Here is a 27,447-nt window from a genome sequence, read left to right as displayed (position 1 = left end):
CAAAGCAAAGTGATCACAAGACCTTCTGGCAGAGGTAACAAAGAACAAAACAGACAACAAACAAACAGCACTTTGACATTAAAGAATACAATTTTATGATCCTATGTAAGTCAATCAGTGTAAATATGGTCCATGTCAGCGTTTAAGGTGCCTCATTGTGCACATAATCTCAGACTCCTGTAAATTCAGGAGTAAATTAGGTTCAGTTCACTCCAGTCTGGCGGGGGAATGCCCCCATATGTGAATAAAAAAGACAACTAATCAATCAGGAATAGCGGGGAAATTTATTTCTCTAGCATATGACATTGTCCACATTGTATAAAATGTGGTCTTGGAGCCCTGAAGTGTGTATCGTATCTTCTCTAGATGTCTACAGTTCAGGATGGATCTGATCTAAAGAACATGGGATGGAGGAATTGGACATTTCCATTTAAGTAAAATCAGACGTCTCTCCAACAGAGTGACAAACGCAATTATGTTCCGGTTTGTTTTACTTAAAAGCAGTGTGGAAGAGGAGGTTCCAAAAAGTGCGATCCACCTGTTCAATATGTGCACTGCAGTCTTCAACACATTTGGATCCAACTGACTAACAACTGTACATGGAACTAATATACAACTGCATCACAACACGCATCACAACAGTGGAACCAATGTTTAGTATCAGAGAAATTAAAGAAACGAAGCTTCCATTCAGGAAATGTGTAATTCTGTTTCTAGTTATGTATGCATGTAATGTAAATATGAAAATTATATTTAGTTACTTTGTATCTAAGAAATGTTCCTTAACCCTCAAAGACCCAAAAGCATCTACTGATCTAAGATATTTAATAGCATTTGAACCAATAATTCAGGTAAAATACAGTTTTTCAGCTTCTCAACAATATCAGATGTTTTTTTTTCCATAGTCTCTGTAGTGAACATGGAAACACCACTGTCTTCTGCAACATTGGCTCATTGGTGTGTTTGCGTGTTTGTTTGTGTGTTTGTTTGTTTGTTAGCAAGATAACTTAAAAAGGTAAGGTCAGATTTTCATGCAAATTTCAGGAAATGTTGATACTGGCACAAGGAAGAAATTATTAAATTTTGGTGGTGATCGGAGGGGGCAGCAGATCTGTCTTGGTGGATGTCTGCGCTCTCTGAGTGCTTTTCTTGTTAAACCCATGTAGTTCGACAGATGACTGGTTGTAGTCGCGTGTTTTTAAGTAGAATTAATGATGTATTTTGCTGAAAATGTTCTCTGTTTTGGTGGAATAACCTTAATTGAATTTTTATGAACAGCTACATGGTCACTAAATATATATTATAATACAGATAAATATTTGAATTTCACTGCAGAACTGGACAGGATAATATAATAATATATGGTGCTGAATAGAATAGAATAGAATAGAATAGAATAGAATAGAATAGAATAGAATAGAATAGGCTTTATTATCATTACACCAGTTCCAGTCTCTGCCAGCGACAGTGCACTTACATCTAAATAACAACACAATAAGATACAGACATATCTTTAAAAAAAAGTATAAAATATAAAAGTGTGCAATCAAAAAATATGTGCAAATTACAGATATACTGTATGAATGACTACGATTTAAAACATTTGAAAGTAGTATAAAATGTAGTAGTAGTAAACAATGTAAACACACATGTAAATGTCACAGTAGATATGAAAAGATTTGTCACTAGTCACTATAAAATTAGAAATGACATGTTAATGGTTAAATGTAGAGAAAAATTTATTTGGAAGTCACCACAAAAAGTAGTTGTGTGTCTTAATGGGTCAAAAATAAATAAATAAATAAATTTAGCAGAGGGTTAGGATTCCATGAAAGGGGGTAGATGTCAAAAGTTCAATGTATATTATGACTTCCTCATCACAATTCCTTAAAAATAAAAAAAATAAGAAAATAGCTGAAATGTTACAAACATACAAATTAGAAACCCATATCCTATCATCAAAGTTGAGTTTTTAATGCCCTATGAATCATTGAAAATAGGAATTAATATTAAATAATATTTTTCCAGTATTTAAATCGGTCTGCAGCTTTCTCCGTCTTTAATATTTAACCTCACATATACTCCAGCACCTGCTAAAAATTTCATGGGACACACGTAGTTTTCTTTAAACCTCCTATTCCTGGAATAAAAAGGTGGGCAATCTGCACATCCTGGAGACTAACTTTCCCCAAGGTGGTGATGTGATGCAGATGAGATGCTGGTGCTGCTGAAGCTTCACCCCTCAAGCGTACAATACACCATAAAATAATCATATTAGGAGCATCAAACAGCTCCATGCAGCAGGAAGCGTGTCCGGCCGGTTTGGGCCTTTAAAGCTACTGAAGCGAGCATGTGACAAGAACTTAAAACAAGCATTCAATACATTGTTTAGTTAATGGAACTAATGTCATTTCATCTAATGATAGACAGAAAACATACTTTTTAATCAGTGAAATGAAATTGCTCATGGGACAAGATAATGAAATTAGTTTTTCATGCATATTCAGCAAAGTGACATCATGTGATTCCCCACTTGAAATGGAGCTACTTGTTTCTCAAAGAACGTGTAAAATTGTCACATTTAAATGTAATTTTTGGACATGATAAACAGACTAATGATGGGTACCACAAGCTATTCTCTTGTAGTCCTGGCTCTGTTTCCACTGTCACCACTTCAACGCCTCAAACAACCACTAACAATATCAGACTTATGATTTTAGAACATTTATTCATGGAAATATTCAACATTAGTAGATTCCAAATTTCAAAACTTGAAATTTTTTATGTTCAATCTAACTAATTAAGGGTGTTTCTAGCTCTTTAAAACATCAGGGGGTGGGTTGGATTGGCCTGGGGCATGTCTTTCTTTTTGAGGGGGAAGTTTCAGTAGATTATACCTCTTTAAAGTTGAGTTGTGCACTGCTCATCTTTTCTTCTCTTACGTTTATGGCGACTCATCCCAGTTTTTTTCCCCTTTTGGCCCCAGCAAAGATGGATTAAAGCAAATTAAACTGAAATTAAGGTAGAAGTTGATATATCCAAAATTGTAGCACTGATTTGAGGCACCTATGGAATCATAATCACCCAAATAATGTCCAGACTGAAACATGTAACTACTCACTATTAACTATGCTGGGTGTTAGAAAATATCAGTTCTACAATATTTCGCGATATTTCATTTCACAATACTGCATCGATATTAAAAAGTACTGTATCGATATTTTTAGGTATTTATTCAAATGCAGATATGACAGTGGTTCATTTTTGTTTTTTGTTTTTCTTTATTGTTTATACCTTATTTATTATTATTTAACACTGTTTTATTAAATAATGGTTGTTTGAAGCATCCTAAAAGCACTTTTTACTGTCTGAGAGGCAGATGGTAGTTCCTTTGTTGAGACTGCACAAAAATAATGTTATGATTTTAGTTATGAACTAATAGAATATGTCTGTAAAACATAATTTAAGTTTTAACACAGGAAAATTTTGTAATATAGCCTTAGATCCTGTTGTGATCACATAAAAATGTGTTTAGGATTTGTACATATTTCTGGTGTAATTCAATTCTTCCAGGAAATAAACATTTTAAAAAAAAGAAACAAACAAAAAATTGCCTTTTTAACAGTATCATGATATATCGTGATATATCGTGTTGTGATCTAAGTGTTGTGATTTGTATTGTATCGCCAGATTCTTGCTAATACACACCCCTATTAACTATTAAATATCACTGGTGCAGTTTCTCATCATAATTCCACTGAATAAAAATGTGTAATTTCACACTTGTCTCACCTTTTGATCCACCTAGACCACAGGTGTCGAACATGCAGCCCAGGGGCCAAATCTGGTCCGCCAAAGGTTCCATTCCGGCCCCGCAGGATGAAAGTGCAAAAATGAACCTGAACAGTCCAGGTTGTCCAAATCCTTTTGGTTCAGGTTCCACATACAGACCAATGTGATCTACAGTCAAAATAACAACACAATAAACCATAAATAATGACAACTACAAATTTTCTTTGTGAAAAATTCTGTGGAAAAAATTTAAGTGAAAAAAAAAAACATTACACTGTGAAAATATTTACATTTACAAAACTATTCTTTCACAATAAAATGCAAATAAATATATAAATAAAAACAAAGATGAACAACCCAAAATGTGCAATTTGAACAATATTCTGCCTGTTACAAAATATTTTGTGCATTTATGGATCCACTGTGATCTGCAGTTGTGTTAATAATAAGAGATGGAATATTGTAGAAATTGTTCAAATTTTAGTTCCAAGCTCTAAAATTTTAACAATATTCTGCCTGTTACCAAATGTTTATGGAACATTGTATGTAATGTACATGTATAAATAATAAGTCGAGACATAATATTGTTAAAATTGTACTAATTTTTCAAATGAAATGTCAGTTTTTCAGGTTATTCACATCTTTTTTTTTAACTTTAAATATTTTCATAATGTAATTGGGGTTTTTTTTGTACTAAAACAAAAAGGAAAAACTTGGATTTGTCATTATTTATAGGTTATTAAGTCATTATTTTATTGGTCTGGCCCACTTGAGATCAAATTGGGCTAAATATGGAACTGAACCAAAATGAGTTTGACACCCCTGACCTAGACATAAGCTCACCTCCAAATCCTACATTCCTGTTTCCCAAAATGTATGTGATCCTGCAATATCCAAATCTGTGTAATCTATCTTAAATATAGGTATAAAGTCTGAGTAGTTAGTATTACTGATAGTCATATCAGTAAATTATAGTCATTAATATTTGGGCACATCACATAGCACCCTTGCTCAATGATTAACCTTGACTTTTATTTATTTATTTATTTTTACATAAGCCAGGAGAGCAAGATTTGGTGGAGTTTTCCATCTGGGGCATCCTCCACTTTGAGTTAGGTGCTAGATGACATCCAGCGGACTGATGCTTGATGCTGGTTGGATCAGAAGGATGCTCCGTACCTCCCCCTCCTTCACACGCTGCAAGCTGACTTCTGCCTCACTATTTGATCTGTCTGATGTCTTGTTACACCCCTTGTTCACAATGAAAAATATTCAGGGCAAGGCTTAAAATACTGGGGGCTCATTTACAGAATGTAAATGATCCGAGTTTTTTTTTTTAAGACTAAATTAACAGTCAGTTCAAAGCAGTGAAGATTCTGGGAAACTTAGTGAATGAGTGAGTACACCTTCTCATTAGAGTATTCACCAACTGCAGTATAATCCAATTTTGCTAAAGGAAGAAGGCGCTTAACCCTCAGCTACTCCAGTCATGGAACTCAGCTGCCAAGAATTTAAGTCTCTGGTTCTACTTGGCAGCTAAATTATATAAGGAACAGAACTGTGAATATCAAGCAGTCTTTAATAAACCTTCACATCAATAAACAAATATCTATGGCAAACAGCAGATAAAGGTTTTAAAAGGCTTGTTTTGTGCAGTCAGTGGTGAAGCAGTGCATGTAATATTTGACACTTGACGCATGGCTCATTCATTGATTCATGGTTTTAACACTTAGTCATGACTGAGAAGAGATTCATGTCCATGTGTTGACTTTACAGCCTGATGTCACCGCACAAACATGGGTTGGTCTGTGTGACAGGACCTAAAGCACAGGTGTCAAACATGCGGCCCGGGGACCAAAACCGGCCGACCAAAGGTTCCAATCCACCCCGCGGGATGAATTTGCAAAATGCAAGTTAGGGCATCAAACTCAAAAAAAAAAAAAAAATCATAATAGCCTATAAATAATGACAACACTAATTTTTTCTCTTTGATTTTGTGCAAAAAACATTAAATTATGAAAATATTTAGATTAACAAACTGTCCTTTAACAATAAAATGTGAATAACCTGAACAAATATGAACAACCTGAAATGTCTAAAGAAAATTAAGCACAATTTTAACAATACTCTGCCTGTAACTAAATGTTGTGTGCCTTTGTAGATCTGATCTGTAATGCATATGTATAAATGATAAGTTGAAGGCATACTATTGATAAAGTTGTACTTATATTTCTCAACAAATTTCTTTTTTTTTTTCAGGTTATTCACATCCTTTTTGTTTGGATAGTTTGTAAATGTAAATATTGGCATAACTGAATGGTATTTTTTGCACTAAAACAATTTGGAGTTGTCATTATTTATTTGCTGTCATGATATTATTTTACTGGTCCAGCCCACTTCAGATAAAATTGGGTTGAATGTGGCCCCCGGAAGAAAATGAGTTTGACACCCCTGACCTAAAGTGACCCATGTTTACGTACTTTTAATAGTTGTGCAACGGCATCCAGGTTAAATAGGGACAATCAAGGATTAAAGCTGTTTTTTTAGCCCCTTGGCTGACACTTCTACCAACACTAATTCAATTATTTTTGTGCGTAAACCCAACCAAAGCTTCACCATAACATTATCACAGCCTAGATGCAACTGTATTTTATATCTGCAAGTTCCATGTGGATCATGTTGTTTTGGGAGTTGCGAGGCTGCAACTTTAACTACCTTACATTACATATTCTGCACCTCATTATCTTGTGTGTAAATTTTTTTTTCATCTTCAAGGTAACTAGTGGCTGCAGCTGTTTAATAATTCATTTAATGAATAAAGTGAAAAGAACAGTAATAATAGGTGACATGTATAGAAGTTAAATAAAAAAAAAAACTTTATGAAAATGCAAACACTAAGGTATAATGTATCCTCTATACACTTGAGCAATGAGCAATGCAACATTAAGGGTGTTAGAGACAAAGTGCAAGAGAACTCCAGTACGTCCCAGGAGCTGTGTTTACTCAGTAATCCAGTAACAGGACTAAACCTAAATTAGATGGTCCCGTCGGGCAGACAAAATTTCACCGACCTTAATCCCATTGAGGCTTAAGTGTGATGTGTGTTTTAATGTCTGATTGCTTTGACCTTTTAACACTGACTCTCGTTGTGGAACGCTGTAGTTATGGTTATGGGTGAAAGGTCGACATTAATGTATTGGACTTCATTTGAAAGGGAACATCTTCTGATTTCTGTGTTTAACCCTGTAATTGGTTGACCTGCTGGATGTTAAGAGTTTTTCATCCGAACATATATGCTGATTACTCCTGATGTGGACTGTCTCAAGTAATTGGGACGTTTTCTGAAAAGATAATGAACTATTTTTCTATTCATTATCCACATAATTATTTTTAAATGATTGAACCCCATAAATGAAATATCAGTCACTTCCATTTTATCGTAGTGGGAGAAATTTCCGACATCTCAAAATCTAGACAAATAAAATGAAGACAATCAGTGTGCCTAAAAAGTGAAAAAACATAATTTAAGAATTGGATGCGCCAAGCCTTAAGGCTTACAAGCGTATTAGTTTGTGAGTAATCCAACCTGTTACTGTCACATTTGCTTGCTGCTGTGCTTGCAGGGGCTGCCATGCAAATCTACCCTGATTATCTAATAATGAACTGAGGAAATGTGAATTATGAGCAAATGTGCATCACTGCTGTCTTGGGAAAAACCACTTAAACTGACTGCATGTTATTTTTTGCTTAATGAATGTGCAGAGTCAGTTGCGTGACCCCTTGGGCTTGAAAAACTTATTAAAACTCAATTGTATGATTTCAGAAAACTGTACACAAGAGTCAGTGAGTAAACAAACCCAGGGTTTTTTCATTCCCAAGCCTGGTCTGGAGAGTCATGGTCTTTAATAAAGGCTATATAGTATATATAGAGAGAGACTGAGCATGAGAGAGAGAGACTCAGATAGTGGGAGACAGACAGTGACAGAGGACTCCTCTGAGTGGCGTGGGATTATTGAAATGCACCTGGAAAGTAAACTAATTTTCTCTACGGGTCAGAGGACTGGTTATGGTAATAAAAAGAGAGATGTCATTAGATTCTGTGGTATTTGAAAAGTCCTCTGGAGGAGGAAGAGGAGGAGAAGAGGGAGGTGAATGAGGAGTGGGCCTATAATATTTGTGTTTTGTGAGGGAGACAATGAGTGAGATAGATGGGAAAATGTGTGGTTGGAGTGTGTGTTTTCCATCTGCCTCGCTGCCACTATCTCTGTCTCCTCAGCATGGACGTTATTCATGAGCTTGACCTACATGCACTCATGCTTGTGGGAGCATGTGTGTTGTGGGTGTATGTCACTCCATGCAAGAAAAAGTGATAAGGTTCAGGTCCACTTTCCAAGATTTACCATCCACTTTCACAGTTTGACCACCCAGTCCTTTTTTCTTTTCTTTTTTTTTTTAAAAATAGAGGCTGATTTCCAGATCCACTGCTGTATATTTCACCTTGTGCGTCTGTAGAGCTGCTGATGCTCCTCGTCTGTTTTGTGCTGGTAGCAGGTCATTTGTTGACTTTAGCTAACTTCGCTTCACTTCACAAATTTAATGGCAGCTTATGTTGCACAGTGTTCATGTTGTAGAGGAGAACTGAACTGAGGAGCTGAAGAACTCAGGAGTGAATATAAAAAAATACTGCAGAAAAACCAAGCCAAGTCCTCATGGATGAAGGCAGCAGATATTGATTTGTTTAGCGGTGGAATTAACCATCTTTAACAAACAAGTAAAAAAAAAAAAGGACCCAAACTTAACATAAGCACATGCAAATCAATCATTTAAACCTCTAATCTGTCGCACAGTGATATCATTAATTTGCAGAAATTATTGTCAGTAACGTAAACATTTGTATAATCAGCACAAACATATTTTTTCAGCTTTCTGGAAATACTGCATGCAGGACAATGAATGCTTGAAATACTGAGCAAAAAAACAAAATTCTGAGGTCAAATATATTTCAGTTTGCCACTGCTTTGGTCACTTCATTGTCAAAGCTGATTCAAAGATAGTATGCAGAACAGACAAGATGAGAGCATTTCTTTAACATCTATAGCAGGGGTGTCAAACTTATTTTAGTTCAGGGGCCACATCCAGCCTGATATGATAGAAAGTGGGCCGGACCAGTAAAGTAATATAAATAATAAGATAATAATAACTTTTGAGTGAAAAAATTAAAATTCTCTAATGAAAATGTTTACATCTATGAATTGTACTCCAATATAACATGAACAAATATGAACCACCTGAAAATTCTTAAGTAAAATAAGTGCAATGTTAAGAATATTACGCCTTAGTTTATCATTTATACATGTGAATCGCCACTTGGAGATCACAGTGGATCTACAAATACACAAAACATTAAATAACAGGGAGAATATTATTAAAATTCCACATACTTTTTTAAAGACATTTTAGATGTTCACATTTTTTGTAAAAGGCTTGTCTGTAAATGTAAATGTTCTTGTGTAATGTAACATTTTTTACACTAAAACAATGAAAAAAATTTACACTTTTCCTTATTTATAGGTTCTTATGAGAGTATTTTACTGGTCTGATCATTTTTAGATTGAAATGACCTAAAATGATTTTAACATCCTTTATTGTTAATATCTTCAGTGTAGTTTTTGCATTTCACAAGTTCATCCCAAGGGACTGGACCATTTGGTGGGCTGGATTTGGCCGCCAGGCCACATGTTTGACACCTGTGTTCTATAGTATGAAAATACCATCTGCAGTAGATGAGCAGCATTTTACTCTTATCACTTTCCTTCCTGCATTAAGGAGTATATGGAAACAAAATGTAATTAATTATTAAAACAAACAAAAAAAAAACCCACTATGGACAAAGCCACAAAATGGTGTAATTCTTTATAGCGGAGATGTATGTAATTAATAGGGACATTTAACTGCAGACACAGCCATAAAACTCAGATTATGTACATTTTTAGTGGCACAATATGCACGTTTCATACTCATTACAGTTTTTACACATTTTATAGGCCTTACAATGAGCTTATAAACAAAGGGAGTGTGGGCCAAATGCCCCAGGGGCCACAAATAGTTTTTTCCCTGGTCTATGAGTGTTACTTTACTTATTACTTATTAGTATAAATAAGAAAAGATGTCTGAAGAAGGTGTTTCTTTTGATCCGAGTTTTTATTCCTGATAATAGTTTTTTTTGCTGAATCCTGGTTTTTATTACTTGATACATAGTTTTTATTTGCATATTTATTTTATTTGGCATATAGTGTATAGTGTTTTATTTGTTGCCGCTGCCTCTTGAGCTATTGCATCGAAATCTCATTCTGATGTATCTGAGTGACAAGTAAAGTCTGTCTATGTCTATGTCTATTTCCAGAACTAAAACTCCACCCACAGTGACAGATACTATCGTGTAATGCAAGCTGTCTCCCAAGCAACAGCAAGCAAGCGACTCCAAAGCATGTTGGACATTAGATCTTTGGCCTCTCTGGTCCCTTTGGACACCAAAGCATGAAACATCACAGACTGGCCTGGCTAGTAAACATGAGCGTGCTGTGTGTACTTTTACTGATGTTGCATTAGAGGGCTCATGGTACTGAAGGGAGCTAAAAATTTAATTGAACTGGCACCATGTAACGGTGATCAGATAAACAAGCTTTGAGCTCGGCAGTCATGTTCCTTCAGGTTAGGGCTGGATGTAAGACTGAAGAGATTTGGAGAGACTCCCTTTCTAAAGGATTCAGAAATGCTTCATAATGAGGTTGTAAGCACACTATAAATCATTAATGAGCTGTTGCAACACTGTATTAAAAAGGGGGCTACCTGTTGTTTGCCAGAGAATGAGCTCACATTTACCTTTACGACTAAGCCTCAGATCTCATTGATTATTGAACTTCCTTTGTCTTCTACATCTGCTGCATTTATACCTTCCAGCTTCATCTGAGATTCATTAATAAGTCTGTACAATTCACCACCAGCAGCATATACTAATACTCAGAAGGTTAAATTTGGCATATCAAATTAACACATTCATACCACAAAGCCTGGAGGATTGTTTGTCTTGACATTTTCAGTATGTTATCAGCAGATGCTTCATTATTATCGCAGGTGTTGCTATGACACATGCTATCAGGTTGTTGTGTTACCTGGATGGTGCAGTGGTATGTTTACACCCCTCACACCACTTGTGACAAACCCATTAGTTAATGGTGATGTGTTTTACTTTTACAAGTTGGCACAACTTCTACTACAGCTTATTGGCAGCATGCTGGTGCAGTGGTTAGCACTGCCACCTCACAGTAAAGTTATAATAGTTTTGGATTTTTCATTATAGTTTAGTTTTATTTTGTTTTGACTGTTTATTTCTCTAATTCAGTTAATTTTAATTCATTTTTAGAGCAGGTTTGCTAGTTTTTATTAGTTTTCATTTTTTTGTAAAGGCTTAGTTTTAGTATTAATTTTAATTTTGTCGTATCGTTCATCTTCATATTCAAATAAATCCCAGACAGGACTCAGCTGCTTTCTCCCAACTTTAGTCTCCATGTTTCCAGGTAGAGTGGGGACCAGAAAGTGACTGTAAACGACAATTGACGAGAAGATAACTCAAAAAGTTTTGGACAGATTTTGATGAAATTTTCAGTCAATGTGGATACTGGCACAAGGGACAAATGATTAAATTTTAGTGGTGATTGGGGGGCAGGGGGTTTGGTTGTCTGTCTGTTAGCAAGATAACTCAAAAAGTTATGGAAGGATTTTGTCACACAATTTTCGGGGGGGTGGGGGGCACTGATCTGCCTTGGTGGAGGTCTGCGCTCTCTGAGTGCTTTTCTAGTTATTCAGATGAATATCTCAGTTGTATTATGTTTTTGCTTGGATTCATTTTTTTAGTCTCGACAGCATCAGAAAATGTTTAAAACTATAAGAATCCCTAGACTTCTTAAATTTGATGAATAACAATGAACAAAATCAATATATTTATGTAATTCTTTCAGTCTTAAAGTTGGCAAACCCAAATGCTGTTCTTATACCTCAAAGAAAAACACAGAGTGGGTTTTATATGGCATGGGAGAGTTGAGTGGGTCATATTTTATTATATAAAATAAATGTATATATACCAGTGTATGAGTCAGCAGAAAAAAATCTCAATTCTGGGAGAGAAAAAAGATTACTTTGATGTAAAAATACACAGAAGTGCATTGTTGGACATATATGTGGCATATAATGATAGATGGCAGGGCCAAACACCCAGGGGCAGAAGGTAACTGCACAGAAAAGACATTTTTCATTTAATGGGAACAAATGGGGGCCATTGCAGTGTACAGCTCCCCAACATGAAGCCACCGCCTCCTCATTACAGTAAGACTCATCTCAGACGCCTGTCTTCAACTGTGATGCATTGTGGGTTTTTGTATTTGTGTCAGATCAGTCTCTGGTTTAGATGCGGACGCCTTCTCCTGACTGTGTATTTTTTTTCTCCCCACCACCCCCTCCTCTTCCCCCCCTCCCCGTCTTCTCGTCCCTCTTCACCTCAGGGCGTCCGGATGTGGTGGAGTCCGTTCCAGACGAACCTACATACAATGTGAGCAGCGAGCTCACCCTGAAGGTGAGCCGCAGTGATGACAACGCCCTCATCACCTGCGCCGTCGACCATGAGTCTCTGGCCCCGGGGGACAAGAGGAGCGAGCAGGTTCTACGGGTGTTGTGTGAGTCAACTGGGATATGGGGGATATGGGGGGGGGGGGGGGGACTCAGAGGATGCTGGGGAAAGAGAGGTGGAAAAAAATGTAAAAAAAAAAAAAAAATGTAAGTAAAACCTCAGGCTGTTCAATATTTGGCTTGTTCCTCTCCCGTATTGGCCATAAAAGACAGATTTTCAACTTGTACAGTTTGATCTCTGCACCAGTAATTCCACATTAGCTACCTGTAATAATGACCACACTGGAATTTAACCTCCCTCTCCCGGTGCACTTACCCAGAGTTGGGTCCAATGGATAAGAAGAGCAGCTAATCATCTAAAGGGAAACTCTAAATGGATTCATGTCGGAGTCTGGGTCAGTGCTGCCACCCTGTGGTAGAGCGGCCGCTACTGCATCGCCACAGGAAAGCAGTGATGTAGTTGTGTAAGGGGGGGGGGGTTATGTCATTGTTGGAGGCAGAGAGATGGTGACGCCTACAGGATGCAGATGGGACTAGAAGGAGATAGGGATGAATTAGAGCGTCTATGTGGCAATGAAGCCTGTGTTACATAATAATACTCAGCGTGCGTGTGTGTGTGTGTGTGTGTGTGTGTGTGCTTTTGTCGATGTGTTTGTCTTCCTCTTACAGACTCCCCTGGTGTGAAGATCCTGCCCCAGAGTGATTTGCCTAAAGAGGGAGAGAAGTTTTATCTTAAGTGTGTGGGCAGCGGCAACCCAGAGTAAGACACACATAACACAGACAATATCTCATACGTGTGTGTGTGTGTGTGTATGCTCACACTCCACTGCTCTGAACATTACAGATACCATGACATGACATGATTTAATGACTGTTATTACCTTCGCATTTTCCAGGCATCTTGTGTGTTTGTGTGTTCATTTCGAAGGGTGCTCATTATGTAATGGGCGTAGCGGCTGACACTGCCCAGCTCAGACGCAAACGCCTTCTGCTCCACTGAACCTTTCTAGTTCAAAGTACAGTGGCTGTGATAATAGGATGAGCGCTGTATATGTAATATGTAAATCAGTGTCAGTTTCCGTTTCAAAAACAACCTCCTCATTTGGCGTCTCTGTGGCGAGCCTCTGGTTTAGTGTAACTTGAGAAAAATACTTCTAAGCCGGGATTGAAAGAAGATTTTGGTTGGAGACCAAATGTGAAAAGCTGTGTTTGGTGTATATGCCTGCAGTTTGTACAGACAAATGGAGAGACCAGAGCGCGACTTTGGTCCAACGTGTGATAGTGGAATAAACAGGATCCGAGGGGGAACCAAGGACAGGACAGGTCTTGCTGCCCTATGCATTATTATTTGCATACATTACCCACAGATTGCTGATCACTTTGATTCTTCCTCTAATCAAGACCTAGTTCATCAACATGTCCTCGTACAGAACAGAGCAGAATGTAGATGTGTTTCTGTGAACGTGAGTGGCTTTTTGAAATGTGCACGGATGAATGTTCTAATGTAGCTAACATGTGATGATGTGACTGATCACCCACTGTGTACCCTGGATGTCACATAATTCCCATAAAGCTCTGGAGCTCTCTGCCACCACCACCCCCCCGTCAGTGACTCTGTCTCCATCTTTAAATCCAGACTCAACACCCACCTGTTCCAGATGTCCTACTCACTATAACAGTTTTTACTGCAATTACTCTGTACTTCACTTCTTTTATCCTATTGTATGTTGTTTTTATCCATTTTTTATTGACTGTTGAATGATGTACAGCAGGGGTGTCAAACTCATTTTAGTTCAGGGGCCACATTCAGCCCAATATGATATAAAATGGGCCAGACCAAATAAATAATATAAGTAATAGGATAAGAACTTTTGAGTGTAAAAAGTAAATTCTGTAATGAAAATGCTTACATCTACGAATTGTACTTGAACATAACATGAACAAATATGAACAAGCTGAAAATTCTCTAGTAAAATAAGTACAATGTTAACAATAGTACACCTTAGTGTATTATTTATACATGTGAATCACAACTTAGAGACACGCACAGTGGATCTACAAATACACAAAACATTAAATAACAGGAGGACTATTATTAAAATTCCACATACTTCTCTTAAGACATTTCAGATATTCATATTTTTTGTAAAAGACTGGTCTGTAAATGTAAACATTTTTGTGTAATGTTATTTTTTTTACACTAAAACAAAGATACAAATTTACAGTTATCATTATTTATAGGTTATGATGATAGTATTTTACTGGTCTGATCCACTTAGACTGAAATGACCTAAAATGATTTTAACATCCTTGATTATTAATATCTTGAGTAATTTTTGCATTTGTGATTTACAGTGTCCTATAATAATAATAATAATAATAATAATAAGATAATAATCGAGAGGGGCCAGCTGAGGTGGCTCGGGCATCTGTTTCGGATGCCTCCTGGACGCCTCCCTGGGGAGGTGTTCCGGGCATGTCCCACCGGGAGGAGACCTCGGGGAAGACCCAGGACACGTTGGAGAGACTATGTCTCTCGGCTGGCCTGGGAACGCCTCGGGATCCCCCCGGAAGAGCTGGAGGAGGTGTCTGGGGAGAGGGAAGTCTGGGCATCCCTGCTTAGACTGTTACCCCCGCGACCCGGCCCCGGATAAGCGGAAGAGAATGGATGGATAATAATAATAATAATAATAATAATTATTATTATTATTATTATTATTATTATTATTATTATTATTCTATTCATGAGAAAAAAATATAGCCATTTTGCAACAGAATATTTTTCTTCTACTCTCCTTATTACAGCTGTGTGTAATGTAACTTATAGCTCCGCCCCCTGATGACACTTTACAGCAGGGCTGTCAAACTCATTTTAGTTCAGGGGCCACATTCAGCCCAATATGATCTGAAATGGGCCTGACCAACAAAATAATAAGCTAATAAATTATGAATAATATCAAATCCAAACTTTTCTCTATGTTTTAGTGTGAAAAAAAATATTATATCATGGAAATGTTTACGTCTACAAACTATCCTTTAAAAATGTGACTAACATGAACAACCATGAACAAACTGAAATTTATGAAGAAAAATAAGTGCAATTTTTACAATATTCTGCCTCAGTTTATCATTACAACGTACAGATCACAGTGGATCTACAAATACACAAAACATTCAGTGACAGACAGAATATTGGTACAATTGCAGTTACGTCTGTTACGAGATTTCAGGTAGTTCATATTTGTTCAACTTATTCACATTTTTTGTGAAAGGATAGTTTGTAAACATTTTTGTGTAACTTAACTTTTTTACACTAAAACAAGTAGAAACATTTGGAGTGTTTCAGTGTTTATATGTTATTATGACTTAATTTTCCCGCTGTGGCCCCTAAACTAAAATTATTGTTGATACATCACTTATAATTTTTGCATTTCACAAATTCATCCATGTGTTTGACCCTCATGCTTTTCAGAAACATAGCTAGTGTTTCCCAGAAATAGATATGACAAACTTTGCAGACATAAATTACTACAGCCATTATTATAATGTACTACACAACATAACACGGTGGCATTTACACGATGACAATGAGACAGTAGAGGTTTAGGTAAAATAAAAATACTGCATTAAGGACAGGAAAAGGAGTGAAATAATAAACCTGCCTGACAAACAATATGGACCCAAAGACAATGTTTGCACTCATTGACTTTGAGGCAGGTTCTTGCTCGTCTGGGAGGACTTAAAGCTGTCCAACTGTCAAATCGGCAGCTACATGAAGGCTTTCTCACAGCTGATTTGAGTCCTTTATGCATGCTTTGCATAAGACTGCATTTGTGCAGACTTTGCCTGAGGGATTTACAGTTCAAAGCGTTGTGACGTCAAATATGGGTTTCCCAGAGCAAGCCCCGAAGTGTCAAGGAACTGCACACAAACAAATATATTGGGTGTGTCGATGTGACTGAATCTGCAAAGAAACAACACAACAAACATAAAAAACACAAGGGATCAGAGCAGTGTAAGCATATGCTATGTTTTCCACAGCGTTTATCCAACCGTCTCTATTCACTTTTAGTTAATGATGCTGTGTTGCTGAATATGGGTGTGTTGATCATTTTTGGAACTAGCTCTGATCTGCTCAGTAAGGCACGAACCTCAGAAGACTTTCAAGTAGGACCGTAGGTCGCCAAGATACCTTTGTTGTGTGGAAAGTAAAAAACTGAAAATGCAAATCCCCATTTGAAACAACATGCCACAAAATGCTGCTCTACTAATTTTTAGCCTTTTAACATGCACTCTTTTGGAACTTCCATGTCATTAGCCTCATAACATAATTGTGGAACTCATACGCAAATGGACAAAAGTATGTGGACACATTGAATTCAGGTGTTTCTTTTCTAACAGGGGTCTGGGATACAAAACAATAATGACAAATGTCAGGATATAGTTTTATATTGGGATAAATATCATATTGATTATTAATTTTGAGGTTTATATGTCAGAACAGGACATCGTACAGCTGTAGACATGATGTGTGTGTCCCAATATTTATGTCCATATAGTTTAGAAACATCAATTTTTCCTTAAAGTTTAATGGGAGATTTTTCTTCCTCAGTGAGATGTGAAGAAAGTAGATGGTTAGTTGTGGTAGAAAATTATTATTTACAGTCAGAGCAGGAAAAATATTTTAGATATTTAGAGGTAGAACATCAAAAATAATAGTCATGGATAAAAAGAAAAAACAATGCTGAGTGAAATTAAGTAAAAACCATCTCTGAGGCATTTTGGAAACAAAGATAACAATTTTAAAAAACTAACCAATGCAATGATATTTATCCCAATATAAAACTATATTATGACATTTGTCATTATTGTTTTGTATCCCAGACCCCTGTTAGAAAAGGAACACCTGAATTCAATGTGTCCACATACTTTTGTCCATTTGGGTATGAGTTAGGCAATTATGACATGAGACTTGTGATATATAAGCTTACAATAGAGGAAGTGTGAAGCTAATGCACATGAGTCCAAGGGAACATCCTCAGTTTCTGTGTTTAACCTATGGCTGAAACAGTCTGTGCTACGTCGCCTGTAAAGATGGCTGAATTGTAACCCTAACCCTGCTCTCACCCCTGGTGACTGGGTGGATGTTAAGAAGTTATAGAATGCCAAGCCTTTGCACTACTTACAAAGCGACATCAGTTAAGTCTGTGGGGGTCTAAGTGATTTGGCTTTCGGAGATTGCGATTGACATAAACACGGTTCTGTGTGCCTCTCCCTGTGGTTTATCCTAGACTGGCTTTGCTCCATCTTGTCACTTCTTTTTTTTATTGTCACATTGACTCCTGAGTTAACATTGTCTGATTTAAGCCCCTTAAACAGCTGACCAGTAATACTGTTTGGAGTTGAGACAGGACTGCGTTGGTAGTAACTAATAAGCTCTACACCTACCCTACCAGTGCGATTAGGTGTCATGTTTCCTTCAATTAAAGCTTTTGTTCCAACCACAGACAGCTGTGACGTTTCAGAGGCACTTTAGAGAGGCATACAAATCAGCTAACACATGTACACACACCCACACAGAGCTGCGGCAAAAATGTCAAATTACATGACAGGTACACAATCATAAAAGAAAAAAATAAATACAAAAATACATTGACATCTACACACATAATGTGCAGGCAGCAGCAGTGATAGTTTGCTAAGAGTCGTGCAAACAATCACACATTACCATGTTCTCACCTTGTGAGAAGTCACTTGTTCAAACATGGCACGTACATTAACACACACACAGACGCAGTTAGCGTAAACACCTGCTTGTACAAGCTCGAAAGTGTTCACTGATACAATGTGTACACAGTTTTTTTTCAAACAAGCTGCACCCCCCCCTTTAAATCATGCCCACACAAATGCACTTTCCCCTGGCCTTTGTGCATTATAAATGAACCTCCAGCCAACCAGCCCTATCGATCCACTCTCCTCCCCCCTTCCTCCTTCCGCCCCTCCATCATCAAGTATCTGTTCGCCGACATGTCACTCACGGCTCGTTTGCTCTTTTCTGTCTTGTCACAACGCCTCCCCCACACCCACCCCCATCCCCACCCCCACCCCCCCTCCTCCACCTCCTCTTCCTCCTCCCCGTCCCCGTCCTTTCCAATAACTCTCCTCTATCTCTCCTCACACCTTTCCTCTCTAAATTCCCTGTCCTCCCACCACCCTCCCACCTCCTCTTGCTCTGCTGTCCTGCAACCCCCACCCCCCCCCACCCACCCCCATTCTTGCTCTATCCCCATGTCAGCTCATCACAGGAGTGGCAAGGAATAAGACTCGCCAGTTAGTTTGATTGACAGCTGGAACAGATAGGGGGCGGGGGAGGAGGAGGTGACTGTCATCATATTTGCGTACTTTAACGGGCAGTAAGAGAGCTAATGAATTATAGAGGGCAAAAAGCTATGTGCTATGGATAGCAGCGTTCATCTCCCACCAGGACCACCCGTGCAACTTCTGCCTCCATTTGTGATACAGTGTGACACTGTGGATTAAATTCCATTTTCAATCATTTTTCATTTCAGTTCGGTTCAATTCAAGTCAATTTAAGTAAAGACTTGTGGCCAATTCAATCAAATTTATTCCGGTTTAATTCAACTGTATTAAATTCAAATCCATTCCATTTAATTTATGTACATTTGTTATACCCATTCCCTTTTCACTTTACCTCAATTTATTTGGATTCAGTTTAAGTAGAGTCAGTTCAATAAATTGTTTATTGTTCTATCCAGTCCAATTGAATTTAGTTTAATTCAGTTCTTTTGTATCCAGTTCAGTTAATTTTTATTACTCTCAAATCCGTTCCATTTTAATTTTCATACATACATTTCATTTATTCAACCAAATTCCACTCAACTATATTAAATCCATTGAATTTCACTTGGGTTTATTTCAGTTATCTCAATTTTATTTATTAAAACAATTTCAAATCTACAATTTAATTACATTGATATAATTTCCATTAACAAAACTAATTTCATTGTACATTGCATTGTAAGGTCAATATAGAAACATTTTTTGCACATAACACTTGATACTAACTTACACATATTCAGAGCATATTGGTTATGTATAAGTCAATGTTATTGAGCATCAAAATATTCAACATCACTTTTCCTTTAAAGTGAGTTCGGAAGCTACAATCTAAATATGTTTAGTAGTACATTGGATTCACACTCAAATTAACATCATAATACATGCATAACAAACCTTCTCACCTACAATCAATAAGCAGTAATTACAGGTTTTTGAAAAGTTACTGGACTTCTAGTTGTAGAATATGGCCGTGCAACATTAGTAAACACCTTGTAATGAAAAAAATATATACCCAATATGACATAAATATGAACCTTAACCCCAAGCAACGACATGATGGTGAATATTTGTACCTTAACATAAAGTGCTACCACCCAATAAATCCCCCTTGAGGAAGCACTTGCAGTAGGAAGATAAAATGCCCTTTAATGGATAGAATCCTGAAGCAGCAGCAGACTCAAGGTGGGCAGGCATCTGCTTTAACTGTCTGGGGTGAGTTGAGAGCAGAGACAGAAAAGGAGAGTGCAGACAAACAAACAAAAAAACAAACAAATAAATACACAGACAGCGGACAGGTTGGAGGGGTCAGAAACTGCACATCCCAAACATACAGCTCCAGAGCAGCAGTAAAGATACAGGGAGATAAAAGCATCCATTAAATGATGTATGTTCACTGTAAGAAATGCTCTTTGTCTATGTTAATACATTGTTCTGCAGAGTTCAAAATGGCCCTGACAGTGGTTCAGTGTTCAGTGGGATCACTATGACTAAAAACTTACACTAGACAGACACGGCAGTAGATGAAAGATGAAAGGTAGAGGCTGTACGTACAAAAACAAAGCTATAGGAGGAATGAGAAACCGAGGGGTAAAAAATGACAAAGAGAGAAAAGGTAGAGAGGGAAGGAAAACAAACCGACAGGAGAGGGAGAGGGAGAGAGAGAGAGAGAGAGAGAGAGAGAGAGAGAGAGCGAAGCGTGGGTGGAGGGAGACACAAAGATTCGGTGACAAGCAGCGAATGACTAAGACAGAAAAGCAAGCAAAGAAGAAGGCACTGTGTGTGTTTTAGACTGCACAGGGCTGGGGTGTGTGTGTATGTGTGTGTGTGTGTGTTGTGTGTGTGTGTGTGTGTGTGTGTGTGGGGGGGGGGGGGGGCGGGGGGCGTGCACTGCCGCTTGTGGATGAGCTAGTGTCCCATCAAATCAGATACAGGTTGCCACCACAGCTGCCAGTCAAAACCCAATCACCGCAACGACACCTTCTTCCTCGACACACCCAGCCTCTCAGCCAGGCCACCCCCACCCCCCCACCCCCAACCCCACCTAACACCCCCCAAATCAGACTCAATAAGTGTCACACTCCATTCCATCATAGTCATTCTTCTCTCCGTGGCCACATCCTGTCAACCTCAAAAAGAATAACGTACCGTATCAAAGTCTACACTTTGTCTTTTGTAATAGAAGACGGTGGAATTCATGCTCTACATTCCATTCTATTCACAGTTATTCAATAAAAATTGTCCAGGAGTCATAAGGAGTCGTTTAAGCAGGTTTAATGCTGCAAAGCTTAAAACTTGATATCATGAAAAATAAGCTTTTATTTTCTTTTTCCATATAAAACAGGTCTGGGGCTTTAAAAATAATGTTGAGCTATCAAAATACTCAGTCAGTGGAGAAATACACACTCTCAACTATACAGTCAGCACCCTCAGGCCACAAACACTCTAATACATTTTGATTTTAAAACCAAATCTGTTTTGGCAAAGCTTCAGAAGTAACACATAACACATATCACAATTGTAAGGGGGGGCGGGGGGGACGCTGCCAGAAGCAACAATTATCACAAATTACTTGAATAGCAGGTGAGCTGCTGTGAATGGAGTCAGTAGTATTTGGATCAAATGCACAGAGTTAGTGCACAATAGCTGCTAAGAACAGAGTGGCCTGAAATTCAGCATCCATGTTGACTTCACAACAGGTAATGAAGAGCAACATTTGATTATATGAAAGAGGTTTAATGAATCAGGGGGGAAGATATGTAGAGACTAATCAGGCCTACTCATGTTGTGAATGTTGACGTCAGTGTTTACGTTTTAGTCTGTCCACTTTAGACCAGTACCACAGAAAAGTCTCTGTTTTATGGAGGTTAAAACACTGGAGTAGTGTGGATATAAAGCAAAAGTGACAGGTTTTAAAACAAAAACAGATTAAACAGTGAAGGGTGAACTAAAGCTGCAGCTATAGATTATTTTTGTAATTGATTAATCTATTAATTATTTTCTGCAATTCAATTAAATGATTATTTGAATGGGTGAAAAAAATAGTAACTAGAAGCACTCGGAGAGCACAGATCTCTGCCAAGGCAGATCAGTGGGCCCCTGTGGCCCCCCCACCCCCAATCAACACCAAAATTTAATAATTTATTCCTTATTCCAGTATCAACATTTCCTGAAATTTTCATCCAAATCTGTGTAGAACTTTTTGAATTATCTTGCACACAGACAGACAGACAGACAGACAAACCAACACCGACAAAAACATAACCTCCTTGGCAGAAGTAAATATATAAAAAAGACATGGCTGAAAATGACAAGGAGAAATGGTTCCTTATTCCAGAACCAGCTGAAACAACAACCACGAAAAGAGTAAAAGTAATAGGATACATATAAAAACATGCGTATAGAAATAATAACTAGAAGCATTCGGAGAGCGCAGACCTCCGCCAAGGCAGATCAGTGGTCCCCCCCATGGCCCCCCCACCCCCGATCACCACCAAAATTTAATCATTTCTTCCTTGTCTGTCTGTCTGTTTGTTTGTCTGTCCATTAGTGTGCAACATAACTCAAAACGTTATGGACAGATTTTGATGAAATTTTCAGGGTTTGTTGGAAATGGGATAAGGAAGAAATGATTAAATTTTGGTGGTGATCGGGGGTGGGGGGGCCATTGATCAGCCTTGGCGGAGGTCTGCGAAGCACTCGGAGAGCGCAGACCTCCGCCAAGGCAGATCAATGGCCCCCCCATGGCCCCCCCACCCCCGATCACCACCAAAATTTAATCATTTGTTCCTTGTGCCAGTATCAACATTTCCTGAAATTTTCATCCAAATCCGTCCATAACTTTTTGAGTTATCTTACACACGGACAGACAGACAGACAAACCAGCGCCGACAAAAACATAACCTCCTTGGTGGAGGAAACAATAACAACAGTATAAAAGTATATATAGAAATGTCATAATATATGTATAAACACCAACAAACCAGTCCAATGACATCTGTAAACAATCTGTCAGGTCGGTCTTCAACCCATTCGGATCCAACTGAACATGGAACTAACATCCAACTGAAACAAATACACACTCAGATTTATAATGTTTGTGTTAAAAGCTTCAAAGTTTAAATGAGCAAGTGATGGTTCCATTGGAGAAAAGTCAACATATAGACGTTTTCTGCCTTTTTGTCCTTGTCTCTTCTGTTGTTTGTGTTGGTTCAGGCATCATGTGCATCTCAGTAAGTGTCCGTGTGAAACACAACAATGGAACCAATGTTTAGCAGCAGAGAAATTAAGGAAACAAAGCTTCGATTCAGGAAAATTGTTACCAAATATTTTTTTTAATCGATTCAAGTCAATTAATCAATGAATCATTTCACTCTAGTGTGATCCTAGCCTCAGTCAGTCTTCCAGAACCCATCAGAACCACTGAAACCAACAGTCACCTTGGAGTGATTTGTCACATTGTCTCCATAATAGTATCCAAGGCACAAGGAAAAGGCGCGTTCAGCAGTAGCTCACTTACATTTAAAGGGACAAACTCTAAAGCAGCCCATTTGGAACAAGGCTTTAACCAGGAGCACAGATACACGGTGCAATGATTGAACTGGGCAGTATTTTGAGCTGAAAATATACATCCAGTACCAGGGAGACTCAGATTAACGTGTAAAAAGGGCCACGGTATGTTCCCTTTGAACGGCTTACATAACTTTGACCTGTTGCATGCGACCTTCCTTCGGTCAGGGTTATAAAAGAGCAGGTGACATGCAACAGGATTACAATAATCTGTAACCTGATTAAGAATAAAGCTGGCAACACAGGTATCACTTTGTGCTAAAAACTGAACCGGATATAAAGGTTCCAGTGAAAAATCATTTTAGAAATCATGTCCAACGTGTGAATGTAAGCAGCGAAATGAGGTCAGAATAGATAGAAAAGTAGCATAATAACACCTCAAGAGGGCATAAGAAAGGGTAGAAGAGAGCTGGCAAGACTGAAATACTCAAGGACACAAAGGCAATTTAACAAAGTCCATAACAGAAGCAGCGTGTCACCCAACTCAGTTATAACTCCACTAAAATAAAGCAAAAATACAAAATATACAAGAGTCATGAATGATAGTGTCCATGGCACCGACAGGAAAAGGAACAGCTAAGGGAAATAAGATATAATAACATTATCTAAGATGAACTTTAACATAGCCTTAGATATAGAGAACTGCCTTTAAGTTTATAAGAGTTCATTAGGTGAATTGAATAAACCACGACCCATTTAAGGCAGACATTCATATCTACGTGAATAATTATTATGAATATTAATTAGTATTAGCATTAGTGTTAGTGTTAGCATTAGTGTTAGTATTAGTGTTAGTATTAGTGTTAGTATTAGTGTTAGTATTAGTGTTAGTATTGCATCCTGTGTTGTCTGACTGTGCCAATGAACCTTTGTCAATGCATGTTGACTTGTTAGTCAATGTGTCTTAGTACATGCAACTTTTTGGAGTATTTTTACATTTTTATGATAAGATAAGATAAGGTAAGATAAGAAGATAAGATAAAATGAGATTAGATGAGATGAGATAAAATGAGATGGGATAAGATAAAATGAGATGAGATAAGGTAAAGATAAGATTAGATAAAATGAGATTAGATGAGATAAGGTAAGGTAAGGTAAAATGAGATGGGATAAGATAAGATAAAATGAGTTTAGATGAGATAAGGTAAAATAAGATGAGATGGGATAAGGTAAAATAAAATGAGATTAGATGAGATAAGATGAGATAAAATGAGATTAGATGGGATAAGGTAAGATGAGATAAGATAAGATGAGATAAGATAAGATGAGATAAGGTAAGATGAGATGAGATGGGATAAGGTAAGATGAGATGAGATAAGGTAAGATAAAATGAGATGGGATAAGGTAAGATAAGATGAGATAAGGTAAGATGAGATGAGGTAAGGTAAAATGAGATGAGATAAAGTAAGATAAAATGAGATTAGATGAGATAAGGTAAGATAAGATGAGATGGGATAAGGTAGGATAAGATGGGATAAGGTAAAATAAAATTAGATTAGATGAGATAAGGTAAGATAAGCTGAGGTGGGATAAGATGAGATGAGATAAGGTAAGATAAAATGAGATAAATTGAGATTAAATGAGATAAGGTAAAATGGGATAAGGTAAAATAAAATGAGATGAGGTATGATAAAATGAGATAAAATGGGATTAGATGAGATACGATAAAATGAGATAAGATGAGAAAGGGTAAGATAAGATAAGATGGGATAAGGTAAAATAAGATAAGATGAGATAAAATGAGATTAGATGAGATAAAGTAAGATGAGATGAGAAAAGAAAGGATAAAATGAGATGGGATAAGACAAGATAAAATGAGATTAGATGAGATAAGGTAAGATGAGATAAGATAGGATGAGAAGAGATAAGGTAAGATAAGATGAGATGAGATGAGATGAAATAAGGTAAAATAAGATGAGATGAGGCAAGATAAGATAAGATAAGATAAGATAAGATAAGATAAGATAAGACTTTACCCCACTGTGGGGAAATTTCAGTGTTTAAAGCAGCAAAAATACAAAAAACAAAGACAGGCACAAACATTCAAGAGTGAACAGGAAACATAAAAGACAAACTTCTGTTTCTATTATTCATTCTCTATATGCATATTATTTCCATATTTTCATATAGTTGTACTTGATGGTGATATTAGTATGATATTGTCAACTGTTTTATTGTCTGATGGCTCTTTTAACAAATGACTGTTATTTGAAATAGTGATGGGTACAAAACTGGTCATTCCAAAAGTGGTGGGGAAATGTCCCCCGGGGGTGGAGGTCAGATGAGGTCTATCTGTGGTTAGAATATCCACACATCAACATGGAAACACAGAGAAGTGTGTGAAAAGACCAACCTGAGCAGTGAATGCACCTAAATACTAAGTGTTCCCTGTGTAGACCTAGACTGCTATACTCTAATTCCTCTGCACCAATTCCACTGTTGTCCCAGGACTATTAAAAGCACACCGCTGCACTGCGTGACATGTTCCCTCATTACAATGAACACGGGCACTGGAGTTTATTTTGAGTCAATCCCATACCCTGTCCTGGCTCAGAAAACATGTAGTAATCTGATGCTAAATATGAACCTTTTCCTCCTGATCATGTCATATTTAATTAAAACAGCATTTCCCATTTATTCCACCGAATGATTTAGCGTTTAAAAGGAAACAAGCTGTATATGCTTGAATATTTAATACAAGACAGGATTGAGATGCAGATTTTGACTCATGTTTGGATTTGTTGAAAATATGAAATTTTATAATAAAAGATTTAACACTAATTGCAGATATTTTTTGTAGAAATACAGCTGGCTTACCGAGATTAATACATTTACATAATATTGCAAAGCTTGTGAATCTTACTTATCTGTAATTTAGCAAAAATAGCCCAAATCTCATTCTTTACTGTGATAATGATTACAGCTGGGAAAGGGTGGAATATGGAGCAGCAAAATACTCAGTAATTGCAAAAAAGAATGTCTCCGAGCATATCATGACTTCTGAGGAGTGTTTACTAATGTATACATGCTAATTGAAAAGTTTCCACCTAAGCAGAGCTCAAAGCCAAGACTGAAATACGAGATTATTTAAAATCAGCACATCTTGGATAAAAGCATCTGACCAATTAACTAATCTTTAATTATAGAGATGCTCAATTTAACCCTTTATAGCAGGGGTCTCAAACATGCGGCCCAGGGGCCAAATGCGGCCCACCAAAGGTTTCAATGCGGCCCGTGGGATGAATTTGCAAAATGGAAAAATTCCACAGTCAAGGCTGTGGAACTCATTTTAGTTCAGGTTCCACATACAGACCAATATGACCTACAGTCAAGTAATAACAGCAGAAGAACCCACAAAAAAATAATGACTCCATATTTTCTTCTCAGTTTGGTGTGAAAAAAATAATATTACACTATGCCTATAAATAATGACAACTTCACATTTTTGTCTTTGTTTTAGTGCAAAAAATAACACTGAATTATAAAAATATTTACATCTACAAACTATCCTGTAACAATAAAATGTGAATAACCTGAACTAATATGAACAACCTGAAATGTCTAAAGAAAATTAAGCACAATTTTAACAATTTTCTGTCTGTTACTAAGTGCTTAGTGTCTTCGTAGCTCTGATCCATAATGCACATGTAGAAATGATAAGTTGAGGCAGAATATTATTAAAATTGAATTTATTTTTCTTAAGAAATTTCAGTTTTTTTCAGGTTATTCACATCTTTTTTTGTTTGGATAGTTTATAAAAATAAGTATGTTCATAATTTAATAACAAAGACAACAAATTGGAGTTGTCATTATTTATAGGTTATTATGCTAGTATTTTACTGGTTCGACCCACTTGAGATCAAATTGGGCTGAACATGGAACCTGAAAGAACATGAGTTTGAGAGCCCTGCTTTATAGGGCACTCTGAGAAATACTCTGAAATTCAAATTTTCAGCCTTAGTGTATTATTGGAGGACATAACAAGACATTTTTTCTAAATGTTTTGTTGTTATGTAGAAAATCAAGGGCAATGTAGTTACCATATTT

General features: G+C 37.2%; 1 protein-coding gene across 6 annotated transcripts in view; it reads left to right on the top strand.

Annotated features, from left to right (window-relative positions):
* cadm3 (cell adhesion molecule 3) overlaps window positions 1–27,447 on the top strand; it is a 199,201-nt gene that overhangs the window by 146,824 nt on the left and 24,930 nt on the right. For all 6 annotated transcript variants that reach the window (XM_030159510.1, XM_030159508.1, XM_030159505.1 and 3 more), the window contains exons 6-7: window positions 12,351–12,521; window positions 13,144–13,234. In XM_030159510.1, coding sequence (XP_030015370.1) covers window positions 12,351–12,521; window positions 13,144–13,234 — 262 coding nt within the window. The remainder of the gene's footprint in view (window positions 1–12,350; window positions 12,522–13,143; window positions 13,235–27,447) is intronic.

The sequence above is a fragment of the Sphaeramia orbicularis genome, chromosome 17, assembly GCF_902148855.1.
Source record: "Sphaeramia orbicularis chromosome 17, fSphaOr1.1, whole genome shotgun sequence".
NCBI lineage: Eukaryota > Metazoa > Chordata > Actinopteri > Kurtiformes > Apogonidae > Sphaeramia > Sphaeramia orbicularis.
Note: the sequence above shows the minus strand (reverse complement) of the source record. Positions and strands in the feature narration are given on the sequence as shown.